The sequence below is a fragment of the Pediculus humanus genome, genomic scaffold (assembly GCF_000006295.1).
Source record: "Pediculus humanus corporis 1103172107469 genomic scaffold, whole genome shotgun sequence".
Taxonomy (NCBI): Eukaryota; Metazoa; Arthropoda; class Insecta; order Psocodea; family Pediculidae; genus Pediculus; species Pediculus humanus.
The window spans coordinates 165,484-167,031 of NW_002987087.1; the positions used below are offsets into that span (position 1 = coordinate 165,484).

Genomic DNA, 1,548 nt, shown 5'->3' on the forward strand with positions numbered 1-1,548 from the left:
CTTCCACTTTTGTTTTTAAATTCATTTTTATGATGATTCACGTGACAAATGAAAAAAAATTTTTTTTTTTTTTCGTATTGAATTTTCTTTCGAAAACTTATTTTCCCACGCGCGAATGAGATTTTCTTTCTATTTTTATTTATTTCTTTTATTATTATTATTATTATTATTATTATTATTTTTACAAAAAATAAAAACTTTTCGACACCTTAAAATCAATTTTTCCACAAGATTTCAAAAAAAAAAAAAAAAAAATGAAAGTCATTTTTCCAGGAAAAAAAAAGAACATACTCATGGAATAAAAAAAAAACAAAATTTCCGTTACCTTTTTTTGTAAAAAAAAAATTTTTATTGTTAGTTTGACCCAGTTTTATTTATTTTTTTTAACGTTTTCTAGTCGTGTCTTTTCTTTTTTCTCTCTCTCTCTCTCTCACCTACCATTTCGAACTTTATCGATTTTAAGACGATACAAAAAAAAAAGAAGAAGAAAAATAAAAATAAAAGTAAATAATTTATTTGTTTTTTTTTTCTTTAATTTTCGTGTCAGGTATCATGGATTAGAAAAAGAGATTTACATATACTCACAGCTGGAATATTAACGTATACAAGCGACCAAAGATTCCAGGTCAGCAGACCGGATAAATCGGAAAACTGGACGTTACAAATAAAATTTCCACAATTAAGAGATGCTGGAATTTACGAATGTCAAGTTAATACGGAACCCAAAATGAGTTTAGCATTTAGATTAAACGTTATAGGTAAGTAAATATATCTATCTATCGATCGATGTATCGATTAATCGAACTTAATCGATTCGATTTAATTCGATAATAATAATAATAATAATTTTTTTCTAACTTTTATCATTTCCTCGAATCGGATGTAATGTTATTTATCGAATGCGTTTAATTAAGTTAACGTTCGCGTAAATTCTAATAATGTTGACATGTTGAAAAAGTAAATGATCCCTAAATCTTGTCTTACTTTTTACCTTTTTTTTTCCCTCCTTCCTTTTTTTCCTTTTTTCTTTCCTCGTTTTTTTCCCGTCGTTTCTTCTGTCGTCGTTTCTGTCGTCGTTGTCGTCGTCGTCGCCGCAGTAATTTAGAAAAAGGTAAAAAAAAAAAAAAAACAGAACAAAAAATACTTTTTTTTTTTCGTTGTCAAAAAAAAAAAAAAAAATTCGTTTCAAATGTTTAAATCCTCGTGTTTATTATTATTATTATTATTATTATTATTATTATTACTTTTAAAAAAAATCGAATGGGAAAAAAAAACTATTTAAAAAGTTTACAAGTCTTTTCAATTATAAAATTGAACTCGAAAAAGTGTTTATATATAGGAAAGCATCTGAGCTCTTCTTACGAATCATTTAATTCGTGATTTAGATATACGTAAAACGTTTTTTTTTTTGTTTTTTTTTTTTTTATTCTTACTAAAATCAATTACGTGAAAATAACAAAAAAAAAAGAAAAAAGTTTTTAAAGATGGCGGAAATTAGGGGTAGAAGAGTAAGTGTAAGAGAAGAAAAACGTATCGGAAGTTAAAGTT

At 25.3% G+C, this 1,548-nt stretch overlaps 1 protein-coding gene across 1 annotated transcript; it reads left to right on the forward strand.

Moving 5' to 3' along the window:
- Positions 1–254: 254 nt before the first annotated feature.
- Phum_PHUM121250 (uncharacterized protein) lies at positions 255–961 on the forward strand (the record flags this gene model as incomplete). The annotated part of the gene is made up of 3 exons (XM_002424175.1): positions 255–260; positions 548–758; positions 915–961. The coding sequence occupies 3 exons, from the start codon at positions 255–257 to the stop codon at positions 959–961; spliced, it is 264 nt and encodes an 87-aa protein (XP_002424220.1).
- Between the last annotated feature and the right edge of the window lie 587 nt (positions 962–1,548).